This window comes from Notolabrus celidotus, chromosome 17, assembly GCF_009762535.1.
Source record: "Notolabrus celidotus isolate fNotCel1 chromosome 17, fNotCel1.pri, whole genome shotgun sequence".
NCBI classification, from domain to species: Eukaryota; Metazoa; Chordata; class Actinopteri; order Labriformes; family Labridae; genus Notolabrus; species Notolabrus celidotus.
Genome location: NC_048288.1, coordinates 14,173,086 through 14,185,541, shown reverse-complemented (window position 1 = coordinate 14,185,541; position 12,456 = coordinate 14,173,086). Strand labels below are relative to the sequence as shown.

At 38.0% G+C, this 12,456-nt stretch overlaps 1 protein-coding gene across 1 annotated transcript; it reads right to left on the bottom strand.

Moving 5' to 3' along the window:
• Nucleotides 1–535: 535 nt before the first annotated feature.
• Nucleotides 536–5,793, bottom strand: LOC117829066 (protein FAM92B-like). Its single transcript, XM_034706599.1, has 9 exons — nt 5,665–5,793; nt 5,295–5,529; nt 5,135–5,203; nt 3,495–3,596; nt 3,249–3,254; nt 3,041–3,145; nt 2,855–2,968; nt 1,655–1,861; nt 536–1,533 (listed from the first exon to the last, which is right to left on the bottom strand). The coding sequence occupies exons 1-9, from the start codon at nt 5,682–5,684 to the stop codon at nt 1,348–1,350; spliced, it is 1,044 nt and encodes a 347-aa protein (XP_034562490.1). The 5' UTR covers nt 5,685–5,793; the 3' UTR covers nt 536–1,347.
• Nucleotides 5,794–12,456: the final 6,663 nt, after the last annotated feature.

Here is a 12,456-nt window from a genome sequence, read left to right as displayed (position 1 = left end):
ACATACATACATACAGCCATACATACAGCCATACATACAGACATACATACATACAGCCATACATACATACATACATACATACATACATACATACATACAGCCATACATACATACATACATACATACATACATACATACATACATACATACATACATACATACATACATACAGCCATACATACATACAGCCATACATACATACATACATACAGCCATACATACATACATACATACATACATACATACATACATACATACATACATACATACATACATACATAAATACAGCCATACAGCCATACATACATACATACAGCCATACATACATACATACATACATACATACATACATACATACATACATACATACATACATACATACATACATACATACATACATACAGCCATACATACATACATACAGCCATACAGCCATACATACATACATACATACATACATACATACATACATACATACAGCCATACAGCCATACATACAGCCATACAGCCATACATACATACATAAAATCATCCATCCAGCTAGCCATCCATCCAGCCACACATTTTTACATTCAAATACTTGGACGGCAGTTAGAGGGAGTATGGTCCATTCAACCATCTATCAATCAAACCCTCAAACCAATCAACTATCCAACCATTTATTTGTCCTACCATCCATCTAACCAACCAACCAACCAACCATCCAACCAACCAATCAACCAACCATCCAACCATGCACAATATAAATTAATATTGAATGATAACAGAAATCATGGTTTTGCCCTAATGAGTATCAATAACTTCTTCAAGTCTTGTGGCTACTTCTTAAGCCTTCTTTTCAGCTGATTTGTTTGATTCAGAGACTAAACAACAGATGAATCCATTACTAATAATTACAGATAGCTCACATTACCTAACAATCTCACCCATGCTTTGTGTAACCTTGAGACTCTGTGTTGTAATTTTGAGATAGGTCAAGGAAGAAACAAAGCAAAACAGACTGTATTTTCAGGCAGCATAATATCGAGGTGAAGAGTCTGCAGCTTATATAGTTCCACCTTGACAAAAAAAAAACTTTAGCCCGGCCTTGGGTTTCTTGGCCACTCATAGCTCTCATCAAAAGTACCCTACTAGCTACGTGCCACGGAGTCACACAACTCTATTGGTGGAAACCCTGATTCAAATGGTGCATAATTAATTTAAATGGCATTAAAGAAAAGACATGATGGAAAACAGCTACAGCAATCTATTTATACCTATTTCAGCTTGGAAGCCGCTACATAACAGCTCTGTGTAATAGTGCTGTAGCTTTGCTGGTATGTCTGTGTGTGTTTCCATGCACAGGCTTTACTTTTGCCATCTGCGCATCTGGGCATATTGAGCAGCATAAGACTGCCTGCTGGTGTTCTGACCCTCATCCATCTCTGATTCATACTCCTCTTCTTCATCCTCTTCCTGGTCTTCATCCTCTTCTTCCTCATCCAGTTCCTCTTCCTCCTCCATGCCTCGCTGGCGCTGCAAAGTGCTCCGAGGCTTAAAAAGAAAAAGGTGGAATCATCAGACTCACTGTGCGGTGACCTTGTGGTTGACCTGCTCCAAACTGACCGTAAGTACAACTAGATTGTTACTAAAGCAAAAATTACACAAGGCTCACCCTCCTGGCTGTGTCAGGATGCTGGCTGTGTTGTTGTCTGAGGCTTTGACCTGTGGTAGAGGCCAGTGTTGACCTGAAGCTCTGGGCTGTGGGAGAGGCCAGAGGAGGACTGGCGTAGCTGCTCATGAGGGGAGAAGGGTAACTGCTCAGCTGGGTGTCCAGATGCCCGGCCAGAGAGTCAGACATCCTGACCCTTCCATTGAACAGCTATGGAGTTATTAAGAAACTGTTAGGCTTACAATCAAAACAGAAAACAGGCAGAGTCTCAAGCTGCAAGATTCACTTAAATATAGCTATCATCTTATGATTAATTATTTTTGTTATGCATTTTGGATAGAGAACATCAGAATAAAAGTTTTTATTTTGAGGTTTGTGTCAAAGGGTACTTTTCTATCAGTACTATTTTAGTCCAAACTAAGTCCTCTGTGTTCAGTTGTCCAGTTAATCACTGAATACAAGGCAGGGCAACTTTATTTGTATAGCGCACTTCATACATGAGGGCAACTCAATGTGCTTTACATTAAAACATTAAAAGCATTGGAAACATTCAGACAAGCATAAAAGAGCACAATTAAAATGACAAATATAATAAAACAGAAAAGAAAAGGAAAATTATAAACATATTAAAAATATGATTAAAATTTGCATGTAAAGTGAGTTAAAATAAGCTAAGATAGGAGCAGTGGCAAATAAAAACAGTGAGAGTTGGAGCAGACCTACAGCTTTCAGGGAGTTTGTTTCAGATATTTGGTGCATAATGACTAAACGCTGCTTCACCATGTTTCGTTCTGACTCTAGGAACTGAAAGCAAACCAGTACCTGATCACCTCAGAGGTCGAGATGGTTCATAAAGTAGCAGCAGATCAGCAATGTATTTTGGGCCTAAACCATTCAGTGCTTTATAAACCATCAGCAGGATTTTAAAGTCTATTCTCTGACAGACGCCAGTCTGACAGAAGCTAGTGTAGGGATCTAAGAACTGGAGTGATGTGATCCTCAAGCAGCAGCATCCTGTATGAGCTGCAGTCGTCTTATGGACTTTTTAGGGAGTCCTGTAAAGACCCCGTTATAGTAGTCTAGTCTGCTAAAGATGAATGCATGGACAAATTTTTCTACATCCTGCTGAGACATGAGTACAACACTTGTACTTATCTCTGGTTTTCTTTTTTTTTTCCTAGTTATATCATCAGTATGAAGTACCTCTAGATCCTTTTGAGTATTCACTCCTTCCAGGTTGTGGTATGTGTGTGTATAGACCTCCAGCGCTTTAGCATGGAAAAGCATCTCCACAGTGATGAAGTCCATGAAAATCCTCTGCCAGGAAATAAACAGATGTTTTTACATCGTGGCTTTGATTGGCTTGATCTGTGCATGTTTATCACTTACTTTGATATCCTCCAGCTTCTGTCTCTGGAAGTCTGTCATGGTCTCCTCCAGTTGCCTGATGCTCCGCTGGGCGTTGTTGGACGCCTTCTGGGCATTAACTTCAGCCTGTCAAATAACACTCACTGAGTTCACTAAGCTCTAGCCCACAGCTTGAAGGGTTGGTAATGTGATAATATTAATGAGATAACCATGAAGTCTTTGACATTACCTGAGACTGGAAAGAATTGTCAAGGAAATTTTCTTCAGTGAGAATGTAAAGTATTATTCATGAAAAAAAAAAAAGTCCAGCTAAGTCTATCAAAAGATAAAATTGTCTCATTTGTTTGGTCCTATATTGCATGATTGAGTGCACAGCATGACTTTTTACTGTCTGGCTTAAGGTTCTATATGTTGATGCAACAATCTAAAAATGAATGCATAGTAAAAGAGCCAAAGGTCCCTCTGTTAAGGATACAATGCTTTGTCGATCTGCAGGGTTCCTCAGTCTGACATTTTCCAGTTTCTGCAACTCCTTCAGCTCCTTTTTCAGGTCAGTGCTAAACTTCTTAAGATCTGTCTGAATGGTAGAGACACAGTCAGCACAAAAGACAGTAGGGGTCCCACAAATACATCAAATGAATTATTGGATTATTATTTACGGCTGATGGATAAGGGGAAGTTGTCTTATAAGTCAAAATTGCAGGGCTCAAAGGGTCAAAAATCTGAAAACTGTCAAATGTGGCAAGGCAAGGCAAGTTTATAAAGCACCATTCATACAAAGAGCAATTCAAAGTGCTTTACAGAGTTAAAAACAAAAACTAGAACAGGAACAATCAACAAAAACACACAGCAAACACTTTACACATTTACATTTACATTTTATATGTTGCCAGTTATGTCCGATCTACTCTCTCTCTCTGTGTACTTATGTAACTTAACGTACATCGTACAGAGTGTTGGGTCTTATTATTTATTCAAATGAGAAGGGATTATTATAAATAACCAGCCTCCTTCGCTGCTCTGAAGTCCGTAACTTGCAGAGTCTTACTGTCCCGCCGGACACAGAATCACAACTGATCTTGTCTTAATCGAAATGAACCTTTAATTATTCGATTCATCTCAGAACTTCTTCTTCCCAAGGATTAAGACTCACACATTGAGTCTTTTCTGTGTCGAGTCGCAGCCCGAAGCTGACTCAGACCTCTTGACACCCCTGCAGGGTGCCCGTATGCACATTGAAATGTGTGTGAAATTGATTCCATTAGTCTTCTAAAAGTTCAAAGAATCTATATACTGTCTATGGTTTTGAGATTAATTAACTGGGAAATATTTCTTATTGTGCACTCTCCCTCTCATATCTGCCTCTGCCTTAGTTCATATAGCTATATTGGCATATTTGCATACATTATAATCTATAAAAAAAACAGGCCCATATTTTTATATATGGCTCAAAGTCTCTGGCAACACTCCTGGCTTTAAGTAAATAATCTAATAACTGAATAACATTAGGATCTGCAAGGTACAGTATCTCCCAGTATGTTCTCTCCTTCTCTGTGTCTCCCTCTTTCTGTCTCTGTGCACACAGCTGTTTTTGTGCCTGAATTTAAAACAAGGCCAGTTTTTAATTGAAATAAAGATTGTTGTCTTTTTTTTAAAGCTATTTTGGGGCTATTTTGCCTTTGTTAGATAGGGCAGCTGAAGATAGACAGGTAATATGGGGAGTGGGGAGTAGAGAGTAGGGGATGACAGCATGACTAGGAGTTGAACCAGTGACCACTGCGACAAGGACTTTAGCCTTAGTGCTTTGGACACACTTGAATCGCTATAGGCCAACCGGTGTCCCAAATAAGATTGTTTTCTACAAGTTTAACCTCCTAATGTATAAGTATGGCAAACAGCATTTTATGTGAAGGGTTATTAGTGTGTATATTTTGTTAATGTGTACTTTAGATTACACGCCTTACTGACCTCTCTTATAAAGAGAGTCCGGCTGACAGGAGTAACTTATGCAGCCAACACCTAGCAAACACGTAGAGCTGACAACCAAATGTGGTGGCTGATAAGCTACATTTAAAAACATTATTATCAGAAAAGCATGTCTTGAGTCAAACTCACCCGCTTAGTTTTGACTATGTCTCCATATGCTGTTAGAGGAGCAACAACTCTTGTCTCCAGTCTCTCTACCTGAAACAATAAAGCTTCTATTATTAATGACTAAAACCACATGTTAAAGAGTTTAATGTCCAGAATGTAGTACAATTACAGAGTCCCTGACCTGAGCCTGCCTGTAGTCCTGAACCATGGCAAGATCCTCAGCCAGGTTTTTCAGGCCAATATGGAACTCAGGATCCTCAGTGCTGGAAAAGTCTAAGAGTTGAGCCACCAGCAGATCTGCTTTATCTCTTAGCCTGGCTGTCTTTCTGGTGTATGAAGCCAGCAGGGAACAGATCTCACCCAGGTGCTTCTCAGCATCTTTCACAGTTTGCTCCATGCTCTTCAACTGTACATCCCTACTTGAACAAGTCGGCACACAAAGAATTCACAAAAGGTATGTTTTGTTGTTTCATATTGTTGAGCTAACTTGCTGTAGAGCTCCCATGGAGACTTTCTCTAGTAATGTAGAACATCAAAGAACAAACTCCTACCTGGAGAAGAGGCTATTCATGTTTTCTCTGTTGTTCTCCTTGCAGCGTCAGTGTTCTGTTGTTTACCTTGACTGTGTCTCACCTTCACCAGGTAACAGAGGACTGTTGCCATAGAAACACCAACAACAGATAATGTATGGTAGCTCCAGGGGAGGTGCAGCTAGGGCTCATCCCCACATGGTGGCAGCAGTGTATCGTTGAACAATAAAGCTCATGAGGAATATTTCAGTCCCTCTCTGTAAAGGATTATTAGAAAAATAATGCATAGAAAATACAGAGAAAATGTTTTCATAAGTCCATTTTCTGTACACTGTATACAAGAGGCATCAAGAAACACAGGTTTTTAATAATGCATATTACATTATAATATATAATTATCTTGCTATATCATATTATGTTATATTACATTATTATTATTTACTACAATTTACGGCCATATTATATACCCAGATTTATTTATTATATTGCTTAATCTGTCATTACCAACCATAATCACACCATGTCAACCTGTCACTACTGAAACTTATTTTTTCAATATGTTTTTTTATTATTTTATAATTTTCAGAACAAAACAACACAATTCTAGGCTTGTTTTTAGTACAAAGAATATTTTCAAACAAAGATATGTACTGTCACCCCTTCCCCCAAGCACAGAAAAAAAAAAATACATATAAATAAAATAATAATAACAGACCGTGAAACACTTTTAATGCTGCCTGTAATTACTGCTATTTAATCCATTTTTAACATTTGTTTTTATCTAAATTCCATTTTTAACATTGTATATATCTAAATTGTATTCTATCTTTATGTATCTATTTTTGTTTTACTAATTGGAACTTTTTTTTTATTGTATTTATTTCTGGGTAAAAAAATATCTTAATAATAATCATGTATATATATATATGTATATATATATATATATATATAAATTTTTTACCTTGCTGGGTATGTGCTCATTGTTCAAACTCATCTGGAACTTTGTATGGAGGATATTTGTCCTTTTCAGAATAAAGAATAGAGATGCTCTGCAGGTAATTGTTGCCATACCTTACTTGTATAAAAGCAGCAAACATTTTTTTTTAAATCCAGTAAAATGTGTGTACCTGCTTCAATTCTTTTTACAATGTCGCAAAATTAAAATTTACCTTCATTGGTTGTTGAAAGTCCTGAAAAATGTAGTCTTAGTTTTACTGTCTTAAATGCACTTCTTCATGTTTATACCTAATCCAGGTGTTATCAGTCATGTTCACATTTAATGAAAGTCGTAGTGTTACTGTTTATTTCATTTGTGTCACATGTATTCACTTGTGCTTTATTTAAATCTCCCTCTTCATCATGAATAAATTGATCATTTTTAATACATTAAAGTAATGCTGACTCGAACATAGGAAGAGGCAGCAGCCATTTTTGTAAAGTTATACTGCATGTTAATCTATTCACAGAACGTAGGCTTTTACTGCACTGTTGCAGTTCTGTCAGCAGATTCTCAGACTAAAATTCAAACTGCATCTTGCTTCACTCTGAGATTATGCACAAATAACTAGTAGACGACATTTCTAAAAAGGCAGTAGTAAAAATAACTGTTATCAAGTTAGTGCATGCATGTTATCCACAAACACCTCTACTCTGCTGAGTGACTGGCACAACAACATTGAGATAAGGGTTTGTAGATTCTGGATTATTCAGTACAGGATATGAATTAAATGCTTTTTATTTAAAGACTATAAGAACTTTTGTCAGGAAGGGGTCTTCTATCAGATGATTAACTCATTCATAAGAACAATAGTCACTCCAAAATGTGTGGTAATTCAATAATTTAATGTTTGACCCACATATTTCATTATTCAAAGGGGTACTCGTTTGTTGCCCAAATATTACCAAATATACAATATATATTACACTAGAATCCTAAAACCTAAATGGGATTCATAATTAATATAGCACCATAATGTAGCATAACAATGTGAAGAGGCTTATCCACAGTATGAATAAAATGTATTCAATGTAATACAAGGGGAAAGTTTCAGGAGTGCATTTTACATATTAAGCAGGTTTCTGAGTGTCCTTTGGCTGTAGGCTTCAGCATGGCATTCATACTTCCTGATGGCAGTGTTGACCCAGGTCACAGTGAAGTAAAGGTTAATTGTTGCCCTTGGAGACATGGTGTTTAACATAATTATGCACAAAAGCAGTTCAGACCTTTCTTCTTTCTGTATCCCATCATATAAATCCATGTTATACAGTCAAATCTGGTAAAGCCTTCTCAAATGTAATACATTGTGGATATAAGAATAAACACAAAATATGTTCTGTCTTTATAAAGTTCAGTGTAGTTTGATTTTTTTCCCTTTTACCTTCAAGAAGTCTTAATTTATTCCAAAGTTGCCACTTATTTCTGTACCATGTGCAGTTCATTCCTCAATAACTTAAAAAAAACAAAAACGATTTCAGGTAATAATAAATATACACTTTTAATATAAGCAGGAAAATGGATCACACTTTGGAAAAAAAAATAAGCAAGCACTTATTTATTGTGAAGAAAATATACACAATATTTTGTTGTTTTCTGAGTTTTTAAAAAAAAGGTTTTATATTTAAGTGTTGTAGAACGATACAAGACAAGTGAGAATACTGATCTCACTTAAAACACAACCTTATTATTAATCATGTAAAGTTTTAAGTGTGCCAGTCACATCAATTGGACACCTTGCTGTGCAGGAGCCTTTAAGGACTTTACATGTTATCCCCATGTAAATGTGGCTTTCTCAGGTACTTATGATGTCACTTGAATCACAGATACTGTTTAAAGCTGAATAAAAGTGTTACGGCTTGAGCAAAGGACCAGGACCCAAATGCAGAGTACAGGGAAAAAGTATTTATTAAGCAAAAACCAAGGTTCAACAAAAAGCGCCTTGCGGGTAAAAACAACTGAGAAAAAGTACAAAACTAGGAGTAACACAAAATCACCCAAAAGGGGAAAAAGGTTCTATCAAAAACTCACAAACAAAAACTAGGAATCAATCCTCTGGAAACAACTCGAGATAAGTAAACAGAAAAGCGTGGCTTGAATCTCCTCAGGAGCAAGGCTACAACGGGACATGGAGCATGCGGCTAGAGGAATAATCTGGCACTGGAGGAGTGTTTGGTGGTGGCTTAAGAAGCCAGTGCTGATGAGCAGATCAGGGACAGGTGTGCCTGATGAGCCTCACTGCTGAGGAGACCGGCCCCGCCCCTACCCATGCAACCTGCAGGCAGAGAGAGAGAGGGTTAGGGCAAATCACACAACAAATCAGGACCATAACAAAAAGGTTCCCATGTAGAGAAAGACACCCTGTCAGACAGAATTGGTTTTTTCTTTAACCTCCAGAAAGAACTTTTCTACCCTTTTACTGCACATGACAATTACTTACTACATGTATATACTGCACAGGTCCTGAAAAGCGAAGCTTTTTGGATGGTATTTTGAAATTGGAGAAGTGAAACGTATTAATAATAGATTTAAATGTATGAGTATATGACATATAGAGTTACTAAATTGAACATTTAGTGTAGATAGTCTTTCCTGGCCTATTAAACCACCCACTTTATAGCATAAAGCACAAATACATCAAAACTTATTGTGAAACATTACAAGCAACAAAACCCAGTACAAGTCAAAGATCATCCACCCATCAATTGAAGATGCTTTTTGACAGAAGTACCAGAAACTTTTAGTTCCAGGAACTCCTCTTCAAGGATTTAAATGGTTCCTGTGGCCCATTGTTATCTTTGTTTCCACTATGGCCTGAAGTTCTGTGAAGATCATGCAAATCAGGCCAGTGACACATGGAGAAGCCGTAAATGAAATTGCACTACACCAACAGACCACTAGAGGGCAGAAAAAAAGAGAAGAAGGCCATAGGACAAAGATGACACCACAGAAGGTGACACACAGGCCAGAATTGTGATGTGAAGTACCACAGTTAGCATGGAGGACATTCAGCTTGTGCATTTTGATCATGCTCTATTGCACTGCAAATGGATTCATTGATTTAACACTTCGAAGGAGCTGATCCCAGCTGTCAGTGGGTGAGAGGCAGGGTACACTCTGGACAGGCTGCCAGCCAATCACAGTTCTAACATACAGACAGAAAAAAAACCAGACACTCATACTTATACCGAGTTAGAGTTACTAACTGGCTTGTTTTAGGACTGTGGAAGGAAGCTGGAGAACCCAGAGAGAACCCACGCATGCAGATATGTGGAGAGCATGCAAAGTCCTTACAGAAAAGCCCCGGCTGGGATACAAACCAGGAACCTTCTCGCTATTTCTCAGTATTACACATGTAAGAAATCCAATTTTCGGTGTAATATTTAATATGAATAATAACAATAACAATAACAATAACAATAATAATAATAATAATAATAGTACTAATGTACTTTATTTATCACGTGCTTTACATTACATTACACTAAATCTCAAAGTGCTACAGGGTTAAAAAACAAACAGTAAGATGCAGACACTTGTTAAAAACACTGTAGTTGAATAAAAATAAGTAAAAGCAGCAGGGAAGGTCAGATAAAAACCATAGATAAAACCATAAAACCATATTAGCCTACATTGTTATATTGCAATGTCGCATGGTTCTTTTCACAACACTCACTTCAAGTGAACAACACAGGCATAGTTGTAAAATGAGGTGATGGTGGAATTTGTTTGTTTGCTGGTCTCCCAAAGTGCAGTGCAAAATATTTAAAAAAAGAGCAAAAAATAAACAAACAACAAAAAAAAAAACGATATTTAAAAAATCACCAACAAGGCAAGGGTTCCACAGTGACTCTTAAATTTCCACAGGGGAAAAACATGGCAGTAATGACAACATGGCTGTGCAGTTACCTTCAGTGTAACCAAAACAAGACTTGCCTGAGAGCCCAAAGCAGCCCTTTTTTAAACCTGTAGCCCCTCCCACCGGGCGTCAATAATTATACTCTAGCCAAAAGCATATTTTCTTAACATTTTAGCTATATTAAACTTTTAAAACTTAACACATTTCACAAAGAAATTTAAGACATTCTAAGCTGGAAACCCAAACCAAATTTTTAGGACATAAATGATAAAGCAAAAAATGTAATTGCAGAAATCATGTGACCACTTCTACCCGCCGTACCTACGGAAATGATGCGCTCCGTTTCCTCGTTTGAAAACACGAGCGGGATACTGGCGGAGCGCGTGTGCAACGCACTTCAGCAGGTAAGTGGACGCTGTGTAAATGTATGGTTATATAACAGTAGTGCTCCCAAGTGTGCACCCTTGTTTACTTTAACAGCGGAATACTGGCGTTGTTTATTGAATGAATTGAGACACTGGTAGAGAGGGGAAAGTTTGGTGCGTCGTTTTGTGTGTCGTTTTGTGTGTGTGTGTGTGTGTGTGTGAGTGTGTGTGTGAGAGAGAGAGAGAGAGAGAGAGAGAGAGAGAGAGAGAGAGAGAGAGAGAGAGAGAGAGAGTCCCTGTGCACTGCCCACAGTCTGTGACTTTTATTTTGAAAATTGCAGTCCATAAAAATATGCCAATGAGCAAGGAAGTTTGCAAGTAGTGTAAATTCATGGCCTGATTGCAGTACAAAAAACAACAAAAATCCCACCCTACAACATTGTGATTCTAAACAATAGGATGCATTGAGTATGTCAATGAGGTATTGAAGGAGGAAAATCAACAGACATTTATGGAAGCTTGTAATATCACAGCTGGTCTACAATCGAGAACTTGCAATCCAGATTACTGTATGAATGTATTTATGAAAAACATGATTTTGCCCCTGAGGTTTATAATAACAGTGAGTTGACACTGACAGTCTAAGTGTGGAGAGCGAGCCTTTTATTTTCTCACCACTATAAACAACCCTGCTGGGCAAAGGCTCTGGTTCCAGCTGAAAGCCTATATATGTATGGTAAAGCTTATATAAATATATGTTGCAATAACACACATGCGTCTATGCTCTTTAATGTCCCTGTCAAAAGTATGATATCAGTATCATCCCTCTTTTGCCTCTCTTGCTCTATCTCTGACGTACCTTTTAAAATAGGGATCCAGTTTTCATGGAGTCCACTTATGCCTGTTTCTGTCTCTTTGCCATCAAACAATGATAGCCTTGGCTGAGATCCTGAATGGTGTGGTATCATACTGCCTTTTATATACAGAAGTATGAGTGTGTGTGTGTGCGTGTGTGTCTGTGTGTGTGCTTGTACCCCCTCCCTGCTTGTCCACCTGTCCCTCCATCTGCTTGGTGGCTCTAGCAGGCTCTTGTAATCGCTCAATCTTTTGCTGCGTCTCTGTGTCAGGCCTATACCTGTGTCTATTGATGTTTCAGTGGCCAGATTAAACCACACCCACTTATGTATGACACCAGCCTCTGTTGATATGGAAACTGCACTTATTTGGTTCTGATGAAGTGTCACAGCCACAGAGGCTTGGAATATAGGAGTATGAGTCACTGAAATAAACTGATTCAGACCACAAACGAGACAAGAATAAAATGACACTTGAAAAGATGAGTCAGAAGAGTGCGGATCTTCAACAGGTGTATCGTAAAAGAACCCTCCATGAGTCCCTCTTACCCCATGAACAATGGGAACCATGAATCTCACTCAGTTTTCCCTTGGTTTCCTCCTCTGTAGATCTCTTGCTCCTCGGTGTCTTCTCTCTATAACTTGCAGGAACTTTCAGGGGATTAAAGCTTGTCAAAGTATCCTCTAGCTTTTGCTTACTGTTACCAATCTTTAGGTGCCTTCTGACATTGGGAAGGTTAT

Coding starts and splice junctions, on each gene's coding strand:
- LOC117829066 (XM_034706599.1), bottom strand. CDS start 5,684: ATGAATAGCCTCTTCTCCAG. Junction 5,530..5,664: donor ATGAATAGCCTCTTCTCCAG/GTAGGAGTTTGT, acceptor TTGTTCAAGTAG/GGATGTACAGTTGAAGAGCA. Junction 2,969..3,040: donor AGAAGCTGGAGGATATCAAA/GTAAGTGATAAA, acceptor ATTTCCTGGCAG/AGGATTTTCATGGACTTCAT.